The 18,500-nt window shown below is 36.9% G+C and overlaps 2 protein-coding genes across 2 annotated transcripts; one reads left to right on the top strand and one right to left on the bottom strand.

Annotated features, from left to right (window-relative positions):
* The first annotated feature begins 2,327 nt into the window (after window positions 1–2,327).
* LOC103944468 (diacylglycerol kinase 1) lies at window positions 2,328–6,953 on the top strand. The gene is given in 14 exon segments (XM_048578117.1): window positions 2,328–2,510; window positions 2,623–2,831; window positions 2,951–3,073; window positions 3,175–3,240; window positions 3,242–3,304; window positions 3,597–3,682; window positions 3,992–4,115; window positions 4,454–4,502; window positions 4,712–4,794; window positions 5,100–5,167; window positions 5,258–5,332; window positions 5,962–6,046; window positions 6,181–6,294; window positions 6,389–6,953. Coding segments are annotated over 14 exon segments (1,554 nt in total). The 5' UTR covers window positions 2,328–2,425; the 3' UTR covers window positions 6,713–6,953.
* Window positions 6,954–7,041: 88 nt separating this feature from the next.
* On the bottom strand, window positions 7,042–10,012 carry LOC103944469 (protein THYLAKOID FORMATION1, chloroplastic). Its single transcript, XM_009354932.2, has 5 exons — window positions 9,690–10,012; window positions 8,708–8,975; window positions 8,027–8,243; window positions 7,739–7,854; window positions 7,042–7,410 (listed from the first exon to the last, which is right to left on the bottom strand). Exons 1-5 carry the CDS (start codon window positions 9,886–9,888, stop codon window positions 7,323–7,325), a joined length of 888 nt encoding a protein of 295 aa, XP_009353207.1. The 5' UTR covers window positions 9,889–10,012; the 3' UTR covers window positions 7,042–7,322.
* Window positions 10,013–18,500: the final 8,488 nt, after the last annotated feature.

Below are 18,500 nucleotides of genomic sequence, written 5' to 3'. Positions count from 1 at the left end.
AAGTGCAAATAAGAATTCAGATTACAATTCATCAAGAAAATCATACGCAAATGGAAGAGCTCAAAGTCACTGGTAGGGAAATGCCTCAACGCTTGGGTCGTACTTTTCGTCACTAGGTCCAAAAGGGGCGCAAAACAAAAAAGATGAGTGGATCATAGTTATGTTCATACTAATAATATCTAAACCTGAATTCTTTTTTAACATAATAACCCCCTACTTGGAAAACATATATAATACTACATAAAGGTTTTTCCAAAACTCTAGCATGCTGGAAAAGTTTGTAACCGTAAAATCATCTCTAAAACATGCATCTCGAAATGCCCGAAGGTAAAACCATAAATCCCATCAAAACTAAATTTTCTAGGTGTATCATAGTTGCTCGAAGGCAATACCTATCCATCGCCCGAAGGCGAAGCTGTATGACATTGGGTTACACCAGTGAAGAAACATGGTAGGTCCCATCACCCAAAGGTGAAACCGTAAGACTTCGAGTTATGCCGGAGAAGAAAACATATCTCTATATATGGCAAACACATCGACACTAGTCGTGGCTAGTGAAGCTGTTTAACACTGGTTTCGCCAGTGAAGTTGGGGCATAACATAAGTATTCTTATCTGTGTCCTATGGCCATAGACTATAACTGTATTGTATGTATGTGCCGTATGATAACCCACTAGTATCAATGAAAACATATCTCCGAAATCATGCCAAAACATTAGAGCTTAAAAGCATCAAAACCTTGCCTCATAAATCACATAAAACCATGAAAGCATTCTAACTCAATCATTCTCATAAACCACAAATCCGTAATCTTTCATAAATCCGAAATATCTCAATGTGCATAAAAGCAATAGTCGTAAACCTTTTCTAAGTGTGAAATCAATAGTTATAACATTTCATAAAACGTAATTTAAATAAATCATAATATATTTGAAGGTTGGCCGTGGACGGAGCTGGCCGGAATTTGGCTCCCTAGCCGTCGGGTTCGCCGGAAAAATCTAATTTCGAGTTAGAACTCAAGGTTCTCGGGTACTAATGGTAGTGCACTACCAAGTGTCTCGATGATGCATGCAAGACCACCACAGGAATCCTAGTGTCCCAGAGAACTCGAAAGTAAGGATTTGATGTTCGATTAGCTGGGGAAACGGAAATGGTGAGAACGAAGGCTCTCTGGCTAAAAGTTGGGGTGTTTGCAGAAATGGTGAAGGTGAATTGTGAGAGAGGTGAGAGAAAGTGTTCAGATGGTGGGGTGGTCACGGGAGAGGGAAGGAATAATGGGTTGGGTTTTGGGCTTGTTGACGCACAGCCCAAAGAATTGGACCAAATGATAAAACCCAACCCATGGGCAAATTCGTAATTTTACACTTAAATTTTAGCGTGGGTTGTTACATAACTTAAAATTAAACGATTTTCAGCAAAAAGAATTCAACGTTTCAAATCGTTCGTATACAACGAGTCCTGCAAAAAGTATGGGAATTATAGGACTCTATAAACGTGTTCACAAATTGACCTAAAAGTATGGGAATCTTAACATGGAAGTCTTGTGCTTTGCATAGGAATATAGGATAGGAGAAGTCCAGCAGAATATCAACTCTACATTGAGAAATTTTTAGTTATAATGAAAACACGGATGATATATCATTTGTTTTTATTAAAAAATTTTAATTTTTAAATTATTAATCTTTTAACACATATAATCCACCATTTATATAGAGACACGTAATGTACATATGACGGTCAAACTGAAAAATCACACCTCTACAACGAATACTTAACCCACAATTGATGGGGTCCCACAGCAGCAACCATTAGCAGCGTCCATAACTCTGCAGCCATCTCGCTAAAGAGAGAGAGGATGGGAAAGACAGTCCATCTGGCCCCACCAAATTGCCGAGGGGATCTGGCACGTCAGACCACAAATGAATAACGACAACGAATGATCCGGTATAACACATAAAGACAACATTGAAGGTTTCCGCTGTCTTCATCCCCACTCGTTCAAATCGCCGTGTGGTGAAAGTGCCAGCAGTAAAAATTCCAATCCATGGAACTTTCCGCCCTCCCCGCGATAGTTTCGATCACGTTTTAATGGCTTCGATCCCGCTTCACGTTTCCACGACGATATAAAAGTTTTCTGAGTTCACGAACTAGTCAAACATTCCGCGTTTCCCTCTGCGCTTTTGGATCCGAAAAGCTTTCTGAAAGCCATCGAATTTTCCGCCCGCAGTTCCGGTTTCGGGTATTTCAGATACCCTTTTTCTTCAATCCCATTTGGTTCATGTTCATGGTTAGATGCTCACATCTCCTCAACTCACTACGTAAATTTTCCATCCTTTCTTACTTGTCTTGCCAAAATTGAATTTCCAGCACTTTTCTTATTTTATTTCCAAATGGGTTTTCTGCGAGTTAATTTTTGTGCCATTTGATGTATGTTTATTCTTCAAAGACTGAATCTTTCAACTTGTTTATGACCACCAATGCAAATTCTTGGACTAATCACTACGGAAATTGTATGGTATTGGATTAGTTTTGTGAAATTTGGTATTTTGGGAGGACCCGAGTTCAAATTGGTTGCAGACAACGGCTCTTTTCACGGTTACTGATTATCATCTTGTAATGCAGTTAGACCCAAAATGGCAAATTCGAACTCTGGGGAGGAATTCTTGAAGGATTTCAGAATTCCCAAGTATGTACTAGTGCCTGAATCAAAGAGTGAAAATGTTGCTGATGTACCGCAATGTCCGGTTTTAGTGTTTATCAACTCCAAAAGTGGTGGCCAGCTTGGTGGGGATCTTCTTGTATCATACCGTTCCCTTCTAAATGAAAGTCAGGTATTTTCTACAGGGTTGAATGTTGCCAGATTTGTTTTTTTGAATATTTGGTTGAATATAACATTTGGATTTTAGTTCGAAGTTTTTATGAACCTGACCTTGAACTAGCTAATTTTTAGGTTTATGATCTGGGGCAAGAGGCTCCGGATAAGGTTCTTTGCCGAATCTATGCCAATCTTGAAAAGCTCAAGCGCAATGGGGATAAATTCGCTACAAATATCCAAGAGAGATTGAGAATCATTGTGAGTCAAACTAAATCAACATAAATGGTTTGATTTTTCTATTTTTCATGACCTTGTGTGATGTTACCTTTTCATGTTTCTAACATGAATTGCCCCTCTAGGTTGCAGGTGGCGATGGAACAGCTGGTTGGCTTCTTGGAGTTGTTTCTGATCTCAAGTTATCTCATTTCGCCACCAATAGCAACAGTACCACTAGGAACAGGAAACAATCTTCCTTTTGCATTTGGATGGGTAAGGAATTTCCTATGTCGATGGATATATGGTCTTGGATTGCATGTATCATATTGGATGTGTGCATTATCGGTAGTTATTTTTTCGTTGATATGCATATTCAGGAGAAAACTTCTCCATTTCTTAATTCAAGTCACTATATGCATCAGAAATTCTAACTCGTTCTGCCATGTAAAGTTGACTCAAGGTTAAATGTTTTAAGTAGTTTGTGATTATTATGGTTTAAGTAAGTAATGCAGCCGTTGATTGCTAGAAATCGTGCATGCATGACATGATGTTCGCTAATTCACAGGGGAAGAAGAATCCTGGGACAGATCCTCAATCTGTGAAGCAGTTTTTGGACCAAGTAAAGAGAGCCAAGGAAATGAAAATAGACAGGTTAGACGGTCATCATTATTTCTTTTTACATCTTAAACTTTGTAAATTCAAGTTCTGTATATACACAGCCCTGTTTCTAGATCTCAGACGATCAGATCTCATCATTTTAAATCATCTCTTTGTTGTTGGTATATCTTAGATTTACCTTTTTCCAGATGTTGGAGTGATGAAGTATTATGACTAATGTGTTCACTCTTATTCTCGTTTAGGTCATTAGTGCATTTTTCTTTTTAGTTTTAACCAGTTGCCTCTCATTTTTTCTAAAATTGGAAGTTCTAATTTTATTTTTCCCTGTTTATTCTGATATAGCTGGCACATTCTCATGAGGATGAGGAAGTCAAAAGAAGGTCCGTGCGATCCCATTGCGCCTCTTGACCTACCACATTCTTTGCATGCATTTGGCCGTGTCTCTGATTCAAATGAGCTGAGCATGGTAATTACATATTCTCCATATGGTCGAATTCTGACTTATCTGGCTCATTGGACAAAAGAACCAGTCTCAGGGAGTAGCAGAAAGATAAAATCAGCTATTTTGCTAAGTCAAGCTATCTTTTCAGGAGCTGGGCCAGCTTGTGATGGTTGCTAAGTCAAGCTATCTCTTCAGGAGCTGGGCCAGCTTGTGATGGCTGATTTTTTCTTTGCAAATTGTCATGTCAAAATGTTACTTTTAAATGCTTGCATTACTTTTGTCAAGCTCAAAGCTGTTCTCTTTCTTGTTAGATACGAACTTTGGGTGCTGTTTTATAGGCAAAAACTTTTGGTGTTTCGCAGGAAGGCTGCCATACCTTTCGTGGGGGATTTTGGAACTATTTCAGTATGGGTAAGAGTTCTTCCCTTGGAGTCTTGTAAAGTCTTTTGAACATTAATTTGCAAAGATATCTTAATCTTTCTAGAAAATATCTCCTTTTGCCAGTTGATTTAAGTCCCACCGTTGTGCATTCAAAATAAGCCGATTAATTGTTGATTGATATCTTCTTTCACTCAACTGTGTTTTCTAAATGAACCGTACATGTCTGTGGTGGTGTTTAGGAATGGATGCTCAAGTATCATATGCATTTCATACTGAGCGAAAGCAGCATCCCGAAAAGTTCAAAAATCAGTTAACTAATCAGGTATTTGGTTTCCGCAAAACCCTTTTTTTATTCATGAGCATAATGTAGTAAACTAATGAATATTATTTGATCTTGTAACAAACTTATAATAATTTATTAAATAATATAATACATGACATAAACTAAAAGGTTTCTGGTTTGTTGATAAGGGTGTTCTATTCATTTTTCTGTGCGTCATATACAGTAAAAGTTTCTTGCATGGAATTCTCCAAAAAATAAAAACTGCTTGGATAGTGTTGTTAAATTCTGATGTATGGTGTGAAACTCTACTTATTCCTCTGTCTTTTCCTTGATCCTAAATACAGACTACTTATGCAAAGATTACCCATTCACAAGGCTGGTTTTCTTCTCCTCGTTCTCAATCTGCTGCACGGTGAGCTTCTAGAGATTCCCCGTCCCACAAGGTTATACTTTCTAAAACCTTGTTTAGTGAATCTGAAGTTTATTGTCTCTCTTGAAATAGGGACATAGCACAATTTGCAAAGGTGAAGATCATGAAAAATGATGGCCAATGGGAAGATCTACAAATTCCTCCAAGGTACATTGTTGTCTCTATATTATAACGGAATTGAGCTTTGCTTGCTCAATGCAAATTTCTTTGCGTTGTTTGTTCTATGTTTTCCCCCCGTTTTCTTGGGTTTTCATGGGCTCGCGGTGAGCTGCCCTAAAATGACGAGTTGACTAGCTAGTGCCTGTTTCCCCCCAGTAATCTTTTTTATGCTGGAAAACACTATCCATATCGAGCCTCCCATCGTGTGCAGATTTCACTTGCGCACAATGTTAGAGATAATTCCCATGAGTCTCTGGTGTTTTGATATGCATCTATTTCGGTAGCAATCTGCTCAGATTATCTGCCAACATCATGGATTGAACACCAAAGCATGAAATCCAGATTTCAGAAATCTTTACTTTGTTGCAATCTTCTTTTCCGTACACACTAGTTCAACTCCGGTGGTTCTGCAGAGATAATTAAACTTATTTAGAGTTTTCTTCTTCCGATCTAGTTGATTTATTCCTTGTTTAGTTTCAAAAGGTGAACATTGCACAAGGATAATATTGGTTTAGTATATTTTTCCTTCTCTTTGGTACTTGATGTTGTTTCCATTTGATTTCTCTCGCAAATAATATCCAATTATGCTTTGCTAACCTCTCCGTTTCATTGAACAGTATCAAGTCAATCGTGATCCTCAATTTGCCTAGCTTTTCTGGTGGTTTTAATCCTTGGGGAGTCCCAATTAGGAAGAGGCGTAATGTAGGTTCACAACACTCCCGCTTTTCTCCTATTATTTTTCTTTATTTTGTTTTTTCACAGAAATAGTTGAAATGATCTTTGTATTGGTTTTTCTCAAATCTAACAACATATTTTGGTGGATTATGACTTTACAGGGAGGTTTTACTCCAGCATATGTAGACGATGGTCTCATTGAAGTCGTTGGTTTTCGAGATGCATGGCATGGGCTTGTTTTGCTTGCAAAGGGACATGGGACTCGTCTTGCCCAGGTATTTGATCAAGAAGCTGAATTTAGGTTCATAAATAACTTGTACCGTCCAGCATTTGGTATTTATACTGTCTATTATTTCTTATCGACGATAGGCCCACCGTATTCGCTTTGAGTTTCACAAGGGTGCAATTGATCATACGTACATGAGGATCGACGGGGAACCCTGGAAGCAAACCCTCCCAGTTGACGATGAAACCGTCATGGTTGAAATCTCTCACCTTCGCCAGGTGAACATTCTTGCTCGACATGGCTGCAGGTCTAAAAGCGTTTACAATCCTGAGTCACCTAGCGGCCAGGGAAATGAGGAAGATGATTGGGATGATGAAGAAACTCATGAATCAGCAGAGTATAGGAAGTTTGGTGCAGCAGACACATTTAAGCTCCCCGAAGAGATTGATATTTCGCATCTCAGTTAACTTCTTATTAAGTTGTTCCTTTCTCAGTCCCAGTCCAAATTCCCCTATTAACGAGTGAGATTTCTTTTGGAATTTCATTAACATCTTAGCTTAGTAACATTTCTAGCAGGAAGCCATAGAAGATCTTTCTATCGGTTCATTGTTTTGTGACGAATTGCTTTCTAGGGTTCTTACTTAGTAACCCCATTGTTATCTACCTGTACATGATTGATTTGTGGATGAATGCAAATAATTCTTTTAACTCAGAAGTGTTGAAGTAAATCGAGAATTGGTTACTGCACTAACGCCGTATTTGAGAGGAAGTTATCATATCGAGAAAGACACAGAGAAACAATGAAAATTAGCTTTACTATGGGGAACTCGATCCAAATATTCCAAATCGAGAATTGTAGTTACAAAAGATAACCGATGAGAAACAAATATTTAAGACACGTCGGTACATGGGCTGTTGCTGGATCACCACTGCAAGCAATATGCTAAAACTGCAAGCGTACAAGCTGATGAAAGGTATGTGCCTAAGCGTAAAAACTCCAACTCTACCTCAAAAACCTTAAAGATTTGGGGATCTTCAGCTTCGCAGAGAGTGATCAGCTTTGAAGGACCACTCCGATTACTGGCAAACATAATCCCCCAAACATTTCGTAACCGTTTCACTGGCCTTTTGTGTTTCCGCCCTTTCTTCTCTTTTCTTCTTCTCCCTGAAAGCCAAATTCAATGCATTCAAATATGATGTAAAGCAGTAAGCACAAAAGCTTCTCCATCCTTGAACCATACAGTACTTCCGGTTGTAAAACAAGAAAAACCCAAAATCCATAAATTATACCCAAGCTATAGATAAGCGAACTAAAGCCATGAGTTTTCGGTTAACGTATAGGGGATCAACTGGTTTGGTGTTAAAGCTTTCAATTTGTGGATGTCATCTGAACTCACATCAGTCTGATTTGAGGATTATCATCATGTCTATCTTATCTATCACATGTAATGCTATGAATTCAATAACTCCCATGATCCTGAGGGATTTGTTACCTGGCCACATATTCCCTTAGCAGTTCTTTGGCCTGAACCAGCTTGGAAAGCAGATTGCGGTACACATCAAGGTCCCGGTCCACACTTCTTTTGTCAATGTTTAAGGCTGCACATAACTGTTGGATAGAAACCAAAGTGTAAATGATCCAACATTGCTACCATCATGGAAGGCCATTCAATAATTTAATCCAACAGTCATTAACCCAAAAAGTTCAAAATGCAGTAACCAAATCACTTGGCCGAATATCCATCATTATTCAAAATGTTCATAGGCTTGGAAAGTCTAACCTTTTCTAATACTGTTGGTTCAGTTGCTTTTGCCACCTCAAGAAGACGAAAAAGCCCAATAGCAAAGAAACGACTGTAGCTAAAACTTTCTTTGCCTGCTGCCCTTTCTGCAATGTCCTTCAGTGCTGCCTCAACTTCTCCTTCTCTGGATGGAAACTCCACTAATGAACTGGAAGTTTGTGCCCGAGCCCACTCTTCCAACTTTTGTGCATCAGTTCTGTAGTGCTTAGCATGGAAACTTATCTAGTAAAGATCGAGACCTTTCTCAAACATATAAGAAAGAGATTGATCATATGCAAATTAGGATTCGTTTTTCCTTTTTTCTAAAGCATCTAATGACCAGTAATTTTCTAGAGTCACACATTATTTTATTAATCAACCTTCTTCCATAAACTAGGAAATTCTGGTGTAGAACTATTAAGTTGGCATGATTCTGATGACTGGAAAAGAAAATCTGTTCTTAACGGGATTTTCCTTAGTTATCACATAAAGGAATGAATTGCAATATCACAATCTCAATTAGCCACTTAAATTTTACTCCACTTTCATATTTTTTTTTTAAATCTCATAATATGTGATCATCACAATTTACATACCATATTGCTGCATTTCGAAATGTTATGCAAGGCCACAAAACAGAGAAAATGAATCCCTAAAGAAGATAAAACACAAGTGACAAACCTGTATTGCTCCGGGTCCTCATTTAAAGCTTTAATGTACGCTTGGAAGATTGCCTCTCGATCCTCATCGCTGGGATATCCATCCATGAGTTGATCGTATACAGTGACAAAACCAAGAGCAAACACAGGATCATACCGGTATGTCCTCTTGTACTTCATCAAATGTTGCTGGACAATCAGCTCCTGTAGCACACTGTTGTAAACGCTAGGGATTGGTCGCTTATACGCCTTCAAAAAATTCAACTTTGTATCCGCCACAGTCGGACTATCTGCAAATCAAGCAAGCAAATCACATAATGACCAAAAATGTTAAGCAGAAAACTTACACTAATATACAATCTGATACAATAAGGGCCCATTATTCTTATTTCACATGATTACATAAAATTATTAACAAAAATCCTCCCCTTCCACATCTGTAAGTCAAAATTCCTACTTTTAACAAAAAAGATCATAATTTGCAGACATAAGTTTAGCCATGCTCATGAATGAGGATCCTCACCCGGATCCTCTTTGTGAGGATCTTTGGATCCTCAAATTGTATGTTCATCGTACGTGCGTTCAGTTTTGGTTAGATAATATTCATATTTAATTTTAAATAAAAATATTTAAAATGATTTCTGATGATACGATGTACAATGAACATATATGATTTAAGGATCTCAAATCCTCACAAATATGATCCGGAGAGGATCCTCATTCCCTGCTCATAAACACCTGTTCGTTGTTTAGATGAATTTAATGTAATTATCTTGTCTTGCCAAAAATACAAAAAAGACCAAACTTTGGAAATGAAATAAGTGAATTACATCTAATTAGATCAAACTTAATTATACTTTAAACATTGTTAAATGCACGATATTAAAAAAACAAAAGCTTTTTGGCACAAAACATATTAAATGAAGCTCCAGTCAAGTTCCTGAGAAAATGTAGCAAATTTAAACGATTAAATGACATAAAACAAGCTACCAAGAAAAACCCACCTGACGACCCTGCCATGCAATGAACCACCATGCGAGAGCTCCAACTCGAAGCTCGAATTCCACCGTAATGGCTGGAAATGCTCGTACGGAATCGAATGCCTTCGGCGTTGGAACCCAAATTGCGAGCGGGCGAGACGACCGATTTTCTATCAGAGCATTGACTGAGCGCCGAAAAAGACAGAGAAGCAACGGCCGCCATTGGAGCAAGAGGGAGAGAGAATCTAAAGCTGGAAAATTTCCGGGAAAATTATGAGCATAGCGGAGAGGGAGAGAAAATTTCGTGGGTTTTCCGAGTGTAATTATAAATCAAGTGTGAGAGAGACAGAGGTCCACGAAAACAAGGGCTTATCCAAGTGTTTGAAGGGATTTGAGAGCCAGTAAGTTTGTGCCAAGTGGTGTTCGGCGTAAGTATCCAAAGGAGAGAAATAGTGATGGGCCGGGTTGGATTTTCTTGGACTGGGCCACGTTGATTTATGGGTCGAACTATTTTTTGATTCTTGTAGTTTAAGCAAAGTTTCACTTTTATTTTTGTAGTTTTACTTGGTGCGATTTAAAAGAAACAAGTTAATTTACCTTTACATATGTCACATAAGTAGTAGTAACCAACAAAACCACAATTACAGTATTGTCCCTGACAACAAAAATTAATAAACTATAGAAATTGAAATTGCGAGAATTGAAACTACTAGAACCGAAGTGAAATTTTGTTCAAACTATGGGGACTAGAACCATTCCTAGTATTTAGTGGAATGTGGTAGTATCTCCTCCATTTTTTATCGTTTGGGGAAGAAAGATTTGACTTTGAGATTTCTTCCAATGCTAATTAAAACTTAGTTGGTGGGAGATTGATAATAAAATAAGGAGAATTTTAATGAAAAACTTCCGGTATTGTTTACTTTAATGAAAAACTATATTTTTACACTAAAAAGTCAATCTTGGTACTATTCACTTTACTTTTTTTTCTTTATTTTTTGTCCTTATCTTTAAAACTCAAAGTTTTCAAGCCTTTTCATTAATTTTCCTTAAAATAAGTAACTTGATCAGTTCCTGCCTGTTGTACTTTATGCGCAAGCGAAAGAGAATTGAAACAAAGTATCAAATATCAACGTCGAAGGCGAAAGTGAAGAAACAAACAATCTCAAAATAATAACACAAGATATAAATGTGGTGCAGCGTGAAGCCTACATCCATAGGCAAAGCACGGTGAAGAATTTCACTAAAAAACAAATAGAGATTACAAAATAGTGTTTAATTCTCATAACCCAAATCCCACAAACTACTAACTCTAAACCACACAAGTAGAGAACCCAAAACAAACAGAGAAGAATCTTCCAAATTGTTCTCCGACTCTCAAACTCACAAATTGACTCTTACCAAATTGGCAAATGAATGAGCCATGAATTTGCCACACATTCATGACTCAAAACAATGAACTCCACCAAAAACCAATTAGATAAAACTTTCTACACTCATGGAGAGGCACACACTAGTAATCTTAAGGTCCTATTTATGGAGTATAGAACTTAAGTTACAATAAGAATATTAATCTTAATTAGAAGTAAATACAAAACCTAACCAAATAGGTAATTAATAAAATCTCTCCACCAAAAAAGGAATCCAACCAAAAAGTGAAAAATTCAGCCCAAATAGGACTTCAAAATGAACTAGGAAACACATGCAACGAAACGTTCTGCCCATACGACCGATCGGCTGCCACTACCGAACGTCGCAACGGTCTGAAACTTTCGATGCTGCTTCTTTCGATTGATCGTCCGGTTGATCACTGCTTTCAGGTTAGTATCCAACACTCTAGCTTTGAATCGTAAATCACAACACTAACTAAGCATGCTTGAAAACATTTTTTTCGCTAAAACATTCAGCTCAAAAGCTGTTTTATCAAAAGTGTATTATTATTATTATTTTAAATTTGAGTGCTTGTTGAAAAACACTTGAAAATGCTTCTTAAGGAAAATGTTTTTAGAATTTAGAGAGACATTAAACTTTTTTTTTCATATGCCGTTAAAGTCGTTATTGATTATCTAAAAGTACTTTTAGCCCTCCAAAATACGTTCCAAGTATAAAAGCTTCTCCTATAATAATCATCACATCTTTAAACCTTAAGTTTTTATTTTTAATTTTTTTATCCTTTGGATAAAAAAGAGTTGGTATCCAAATTTTGAGTCTCCTAATATTGAAACAGGTTTGGACCCGATTTTACATCATTGGTCCGAGTAATCAAGGCCATTGAGTGAGTATGGTTCTTCACCGTCAAATAAGAAAGTTAAGATAATTTTATTATTATTAAGAGATAATATTATGGTTTTTAATCATAGTAATTATCTTTTAATAAATTTTCTTGATTTTCTTGCACAAAATAGATGGGATCCAAATCAAAGCCCTAACTTAGAAGCAAGCAGAACAGTCCAATTTAATTTGGATTTGTTAGCAGTGTACCGTGTGGATTAGAGTAGTTCGGCCTAGGACTCTTATCATGTGGCATAGCCTAGGATTTGATGGTCTTGGATAGTGATGAGATAAGAAGCCTAGGTAGGCTAGGCCTTTTTACATGATGATGGATGTTGTCAGATGAGTTAAAGGCCATTGATGGAGTTTTGATGATGAGATAAGAAGCCTAGGTGGGCTAGGCTTCTGATATGAAATAGGTTTTTATTTTGTTTGAAAAGTCACGAATGGGAATGATAGATACGGATCAGTCTTTCTTCCTATAGTTTGAGTTGCAGTTGAACACCATCAGGTCGTGCCAAGCAAATACCAACCCTATAAATACAAGACTTTGTGCATCGAAAAAGCCCCATTCAAATCAACACACAAATTGCCCTGCGCAAAACTTCTCAACAAACTTGAGATTTTTCCCTTCCCTTTTTTTCCTGCCAACACATCCTTAGTTTGGATAAACATCACTGGAGCCGTAGAATCAGCTGACTGAGAAGCACCTTCAGTTTGGATAAACAGTACTGCTTCGAGACCAATTGGTTATTATCCAAGTCTCAATCAACAAGGACTTCGGAGTCCTTGTTGGAAAATGTCATCTTATTAGCCTTCTTAGTAAAGTGAGGTGTTACCAGGTTACTACATTCAGCACACTGAAAGCCGAATTTGATATTGAACTTCGAAAACTAATAGTCTTGACTTCAGGCTCTAGAACCCAAAGGCCAAGATGTGTTCCTTCCTCAGCCGCAGTCGCAAGATCAAGAAGTCAGCAGCGCGCCCAACACCAAATCAACATATTTTACTCCCCGCCCGACAAGTTGGCACGCCCCACACATAACTGAAGGACGTAGTTAACTTATTAATTACTTGGTCTGCACACCACGTAGGCTTGATAATTTTTAGAATCAACAAAACGAGAAACAATTAACTAAGGGGTGGAGTGGTAGCGAATCTAGTGATTAGCTTCTAAAGTAGTAAGCAAAATCCAATACTTAAAATGAAAATTAAAGAAAGTGTGTTAGGTGTCAATCTTATCCAGTTGCAGAGCCAAACGTGTATATGCTAATCTTCCACTCATGTGACAATATGCCTTTCTTTGCTTTAATGTCGATGCAGGCAACGTGCACCCTATTGTTTTTTAATTTCAGTCCACAACCATTTCCTTAGTTATACACCATGGGATCATATATTGTATATGAGAAGAGAATCATAGCTTGGGAATCCATCAAAATAAACAAGCAACGTGAGAGAGAGAAAAAATGGCTTAATCTGTTGATTGCTATAAATTTGAAGCGAATATGGAAATATAATGCCAAGTGGAACAAAAAAAACGTATTTTTTTATAAGCGTGTGTAGAGCTACTTATACTTTCTGTTGTTTTAGACCCATAATGTTGAAAAAAAAACCATTAGTTTCATCTACAAAACACATTTAAGACATCAACTTCTTTTAAAAGCTGCTTTTAAAAGTTATTTAGCAACCCCAAACCAGCCTTGTCATGTGAATTATTTTCCACTTGGCTAGCTAGATATAGCAAATCATATCTTATTATTAATCAGAATTACACCTAAAATAAATTACTCCGCTAATTTTGGCAGCTATTTTATATGCTAATGACCTTTTCTCTGCCTATATATGAAACTTGGTTCCCCAAGTTCTAAGTCACCCCAACTACTAAAACATTACTTTCATTTGAAATGATTCAAATATCACAAGCAATGCAAGGAAGAGGAAGCACTAATGGTGACCAAGTTTCTAAAGGCAAGGCATGCCGCAAAGAATCGACCACAGAATTTTCTGGTGCTGTAAACAACAAGAATAGTACCAGCAGCTGTGATCGTCAGTGCAGGCGTAAACAGCAGGCTGAGGAATCCCTCCGAACTGTAATGTACTTGAGTTGTTGGGGTCCAAATACATGAGAGATGAGTCCTAATTACCGACTAAAATATATCTGGAAATTCAACTCCCAGTTAACCTGTAATTAGTGTTTAATTAGACGCGCGGTCCATACAGATGCACTGATGTGGTCATCTTACTAGTCTTCTTGTTTTCTAGCGTTAATAATATGTGCAGATAATTTTGTAGAATTAATTTTATGCATCAAGATCGATCTTGATCTTCCCTCCTTCCCCGTGCAATGTAAAATATTATGCATTTTTTATATGAGTTGTTGTTGACACTTCAAAAATGTCATCATGCAGTTCTCTATGTATAAATTTTCCCTTGTGCTTTAAAAAAGTGGAGTGCAGATCTTTATAGAGTCTCAAAACATCTCTTCTATATCTTAACGAAAGAGAGAATTTTAAAAGATGATGAAACGGGATGAAACAGATGAGAACGGTTTTTAATTTAGTTCCTTTATTTCATTACCCCTCCCATGCACAAGTTTGTATTTGTTAAGAACAAAATTGCAGAGCAGCACAAGGCAAGTATTTATGTAACTTAGTTATTTTACCTCGCAAAAATTACACCCCATATGTGGGCTTGAATCCAAAACTCTCTCTTTTGGAAGTAAGCAGCACTGCTTAGATCTAGTAAGGAGGAGATAGAGCACTACATGCACAGTATACATATATATAGTTAATTGTAGTAACCTAATGTGATCCGTCTCTCTTCCACTTCAATCTTCTTCTTCACGGCATCATCGATCGTAGGAAACCTTATTTCAGAAGACTTGTGATGATGATCACATTCGGGTTTAGATTTTTTTTCTTGAGAAGCAGGCATGATTCATGTTGCTTAGCTTCTTATATTTAATCATTGCTAACTTAATCAGTCTATACATCATCTAATTTTTACAAAATTATTTTTTTCATTTATTCCAAGAATGTGGCATTTCGGATATTGTAAAACGGGATTTGGCTAAAAATTGTGCTTCTTTATTGGAGTAATAGGTACTAGCTTTTAGGGTTAAAAAAATATTGATGAAAAATGAGCTTAAGTTTGTAATGTGATCACCAGGTGACAATTCATTTTCATCCTAAATTATGTAAGGGTTGATGTTGATTGATTCTAACAACAAATGGGTGAAGCCATCCCAGAAACTTGAGTAGAGCCACATTTAGGATTATTGAAACTGTAATTTGAAAATTAGCACTGGAAAAAATAATAATAGGTCAGTGACCAAAATATGCACTCCAAAATTCCACATAAATACCCTTACTAAAAAACGGATCAAATTGGTACGAATATGACACAAATTCAATAGGGCGAAAACAAATCCAGTACAATACACAGTAGCACGAAATGAATCATATGTATCCGGCACACCTTGCTGAAAGATGTAGATAAGACCATAACATAAGACCATAACCAAAGGAAGCAGTGAAAGATGTAGCAGGGATGAAAGGGTGCAAGGACGATGGCATGAGATCATAATATCCCTCTTCCATTACTTGCTTGATCAACTATTGCAAAACAAGCTGCAAAATCCTCAGGTTTTCTCACAGAAAACAGCTGCATAACTTGTCAGGTTATATATAATAACTTCACAAAGAACAAAGCCAACTAGCTTCCGGAATTCAACAAATCTCACAACAAGTTTATCTTTTGTCCCTCTTGAATCCATCTGGTTTTAGCCTCAATTCTCTCCCCTGTATATTCATTCACTAAAACTAGTGGTAACGTGGAAATAGCCGAGTGAAAGTTTGAATATATAAAGATGTAAACAAGAGGACTTAGAGGAGGGTGGATCGAAACGGTTAGCGTTCTTTAACTTTTAATTATACATCTTAAAAAAGAAACAATAATGTTTGAACCTCTTGCACTTCCATGGCCAAAGGGCGGGGTAACTAAGTTTTATAGCATTATTTAACTTATAATTATAAGCTATATAACTGGTTTTGCATCTAAGTTGAGATCAGTTAGAGAATGAAAATGATTTGTGCACACTTACTTTTTCTGCACTAATTGTCTTTAGTCATTAGATTGAACAAATGAAATGAGAATTATAAGGTACACAATTAAAAGGCGCCGAGTGAGAAGAAGGTCAAAAAGGGTGTAAAAAATACTCACCATAAAAAATTCTCAACTAAGTTAACTGTAGAGATATATAAAAGATCCCAGATAAATTAACTGACATATAGCTTAACATGCTCAGTTCTCCAATTAAAAAAAGTTTTATGTAGCACATGTTGAGAAATTTCTTTTGAACACAGGGCATAGCTCGCAAACTTTGTTAAAAATGCGATTGTTGAGTTTTTCAAAAGATTTCTGGAAAATAGTCCTACCATTACCAAGTCCCATAAGTGATTTTTGTTGAATTTTTAACCTGAAAAAATAAAAGAATCAACTGAAATATGAGTAGTTCCACAATAGATTCCGATAGTTGGAATAAATTATTTGGCGATCTAAAACATCTTTGGAATGTTCTGCATGAAGTTTAAGACTTACAGTGTAAACAATTCCACAAAAATATGGCCATAATTGTCCGATGTGATGATAGATGAGTATAAAATCGTCAAAAATGGGATTGTCAAGTAGCAATTGATGCTTTAATTAATTCATTTTTATGCTAAATTATGTAAGGTTTGATGTTGATTTATTCCATGAACAAATTAGTTAAGTCATCACCCCCAACTTGACTAGCCACGTATAGTATTAAAACCATAATTTGAAAAGGACAAAAAGGATCAAGTTGGTATGAAGCATGACACAGACTCGATAAGATGAAAACGGATCCGGTACACAACGTATAGTAGCACGGAATGGGTCGTATTCGTACGTATCAGGCACACCATGCGTGAATGATGGAGATAAGACCATAACCAACAGAAGATACAGCAGGGATGAAAGGGTGCATGGTGGCATGCATGAAACATGCACAAATTGAGACAGATAAGCTGAATATTGGGATCCTCCTTCCGTTACAATTTTGATCAAATTTTGCAAAAACAAGATGCAAGGCCTCTGGTTTCTTCACTGAAAACCACTGCACAATTTGTCAATCCATATATAAAAACTTAAAAGGACAAAGCCATGGCTTCCTGAATTATACATGTTAAATGTCCCACATTGGTGGGTTCAAAGAAACCCAATAGGTTTAAATAGAATTACTCTACTCTAATTAATACTAAGGCTTTTTGTGGTAAAACTTTACACCTGATAGATTAGGCAGGTGATAAAGATGAGGACAATATTGATGTCGTTAGAGTGGGGCGGACCCAACGATCCAAAAATCCAACAATACAAACCCACATCAACTTTGTCTTTTTTCCTTTTTGAATCCATCTGGTTTTAGCCTCATCTTTCTCTCCTATATATATTCACACCTAAGAAACTAAAACTAGAACTAGAGAAGCAGATTGTTCTGTTGATCATATTTCAAGATGTGTGCAACAAGAGAAGCGTGGTTAGTAGCAGTTAGCGTTGGAGCTTAGGGAAGCTAACAACCCTTTCCACTAAGCGTTGATCATACCATGTTGATTTTCAAGGATTGTTTTGTATTTCTTTCATTGTCTGCAACGCAACTGTACAGAGAAATATAAGGAGGCTACGCCTCCTTGAGACTCTAACCTTCCTTAATTTACGCCATAATGAGTGGCTTAGGGAAGCTAACAACAGCTCCTTGAATTATGGAGTTGACAACTATACAAGAATTGCTGATCACAAGAAAAAGAAAACAGCCGGCACTTAGGAAACAGTAACTAAACCCCTATTGTCCAGTTTTACAGTGAAGCACCATAATACTTTGGAAACCCTAATAAACCACTGGACTTCCAAGACTTCCAATACCAAGGAACTATCGCCTTCGTCTTCTACTATGGTTTTGAACAAAATGAATTCCGAAAAGAACAACCAAGCAGCTGAGGATTCTCAAAGAAAAGTCATGTACCTGAGCTGCTGGGGACCTTATTGACACAAATTGGAGCTCATGGTGAAGTTCTCAAGTCTTAAAGTTGAGGATGTACCCACTTAGATTCATTAGAAATTGAATTGAAGCTGCATACTTGCACGCATGATTCGAATTAATGTATATTTCCCAAAAAAGTAAAAAATATCACAGATGATGAGAGAGCTTTGATTCTCTCTGATTTTTATTATTTAGCATTAGCATTGCTATTTTTACTCTCATTAGCTCGACTAAATGGCTTGTATATTGGGTGTTATTGAGCGCCACTTTTACCAATAGTACGAAATTATTCATGCATGGCATGTGAACCATGCATTTCCATCTTAAAAAAATAGAATAACTTTTGGAACTTGCTCTTATATGGTCAAGGGTGTGTCAAGCATGTTTTAGCTTAAAAGGTATAAAATTGGGTTTGCATCTGATCTATACTATTATTAAGAGAAGAGCACTTGTCAACTTTTTTTCCCTACTTTTTCTAATTTTGTACCTTTTGACAAAATGACAACCAT

The sequence above is a fragment of a genome, unplaced genomic scaffold, assembly GCF_019419815.1.
Source record: "Pyrus x bretschneideri cultivar Hongxiangsu unplaced genomic scaffold, Pyrus_bretschneideri_v1 Contig12, whole genome shotgun sequence".
Classification (NCBI taxonomy): Eukaryota; Viridiplantae; Streptophyta; class Magnoliopsida; order Rosales; family Rosaceae; genus Pyrus; species Pyrus x bretschneideri.
The sequence above is the reverse complement of the archived record's forward strand: the minus strand, read 5'-3'. Positions and strand labels throughout refer to the sequence as shown.

Excerpts from the sequence above, each read along its gene's own strand:
- LOC103944469 (XM_009354932.2), bottom strand. The coding sequence starts at position 9,888 with ATGGCGGCCGTTGCTTCTCTGTCTTTTTCGGCGCTCAGTCAATGCTCT. Across the intron at positions 8,976-9,689 it reads TTGCATGGCAGGGTCGTCAG|ATAGTCCGACTGTGGCGGAT; the intron begins GTGGGTTTTTCT and ends CTTGATTTGCAG. Across the intron at positions 7,855-8,026 it reads AACCAACAGTATTAGAAAAG|TTATGTGCAGCCTTAAACAT; the intron begins GTTAGACTTTCC and ends TCTATCCAACAG.